At 53.4% G+C, this 1,509-nt stretch overlaps 1 protein-coding gene across 1 annotated transcript; it reads left to right on the top strand.

Moving 5' to 3' along the window:
* Nucleotides 1-355: 355 nt before the first annotated feature.
* H257_19513 (hypothetical protein) lies at nucleotides 356-1,506 on the top strand (the record flags this gene model as incomplete). Its single annotated transcript, XM_009848653.1, has 1 exon — nucleotides 356-1,506. A coding segment is annotated over one exon (1,149 nt), but the record flags the coding sequence as incomplete, so codon positions are not given.
* Between the last annotated feature and the right edge of the window lie 3 nt (nucleotides 1,507-1,509).

The following is a 1,509-nucleotide window of genomic DNA, read 5'->3' as shown; positions in this document are numbered from 1 at the left end:
GAATGCTTGTTGGCACCAGGCACGCAGCTCAAGGTGGTCAAGCGCACCCGCAAAGGCAACATCGCCGAGATTGAAGTTGAAGAAGTTGGCAGGGCAATCTGAGGTGGATACTGCCACTTCAACTACCACCTAACTACGATAAAGATGCCTACAGTGTCGTTTCGTGATACTAGATCTGGAAAGTTGAAAATAGTGTTATGGGTTCTGAACCCAGGAAGATACGTTGTAAAAATTACCAGCACTGTCAACTGAGTACCATCACTCCTAATTTGAGCCTCGACTGCGCGAATGTTGATCTTTGTCAATTTGCAGAAAACCATGGCGATACACAATCCAATTTGAAATTTGCTCCACCATGACACTTCAAGACCAAGTGGTTTCCTTCATCGGCAAACTCAGTGGCTTCTCCCGGGCAGAAGCCATTGCCCAAGCTCGAGATGCAGGAGCCTCCGTGACGTCCACAGTCACCAAGCGCACCACAATCCTCGTAGCCGCCGACGAGCACACCAAAGCACCAAACGGCGTCGAAGTGTGGAGCGAGGCGACGTTTGTGGCCCAATTGGGCCAAGCCAAAGGCGACCCAGAAGTGGAACCTCCAGCTGCAATGTCAACTTCAAAGCCAAAACGAGGCAAAAAGGGAGCTAAAGTGAAGGATGATGCAATCAAGGATGAAGGTGTTACCAAGGCTTCCCCAAAGGGAAAAGCGAAAGACGACGTCGTTACGCCCGTCAAGAGTAAAAAACGAGCGAAAAAGGGCGACCCCATGGCCCCTCCATCCCCCAAGAAGCCCAAAACCGAGGAGGTCAAGGCCGAACGCGTCGGTGCGCGGAAACCCGATCGGCACTTGTCCAGCCGCGAACAGTTTGCCATCGTGGACGACTACCTGACCGACCTCATGCAATCCAACTTGGGTGCGAACAACAACAAGTTTTACATCATCCAGCTGCTGCAATCGCTGAGCGATCAAACATACTACGTGTTTACGCGATGGGGGCGGCTGGGTGAGGCTGGCCAGCAAAAACTGGCACCGTGTGGTCACGACTTGGATAAAGCCATCAAGCAATTCGAGACTAAATTTGCAGACAAGACGCGAAACCAATGGGGTGATCGGCGTGAATTCGTCAAGCACGCCAACAAGTACCAATTGGTGGAGCTGGACACGAGTGAAACGGGTGACGGGGGCGCGGGGGACGCTGCCATGGGCAAGTTGTCGGCATCTCAAATTCAAAAAGGCCAAGTGGTGCTCGAGTCCCTCAAAGCAGCAATCACCTCGCGAACGTCCGCACGAGCCATCGAGCAGCTCTCTGGCGAGTATTATTCGCTCATCCCGACGTTAGCCGGTCGAAATCGCCCGCCCCCACTCAGCACCAAGTCGATGGTGGAGGAGAAGGAAGCACTGTTGGACTTCTGGCTCCGCATGGGTTTTGACGACATGGAAGAGCAAACTGGACTGGCGCCCATTGAAGGCATCATGGACTTGCCGTTGCCGTCGACGCTTTTAGCGGCGTC

This window comes from Aphanomyces astaci (assembly GCF_000520075.1).
Source record: "Aphanomyces astaci strain APO3 unplaced genomic scaffold supercont1.718, whole genome shotgun sequence".
Classification (NCBI taxonomy): Eukaryota; Oomycota; class Saprolegniomycetes; order Saprolegniales; family Verrucalvaceae; genus Aphanomyces; species Aphanomyces astaci.
Note: the sequence above shows the minus strand (reverse complement) of the source record. Positions and strands in the feature narration are given on the sequence as shown.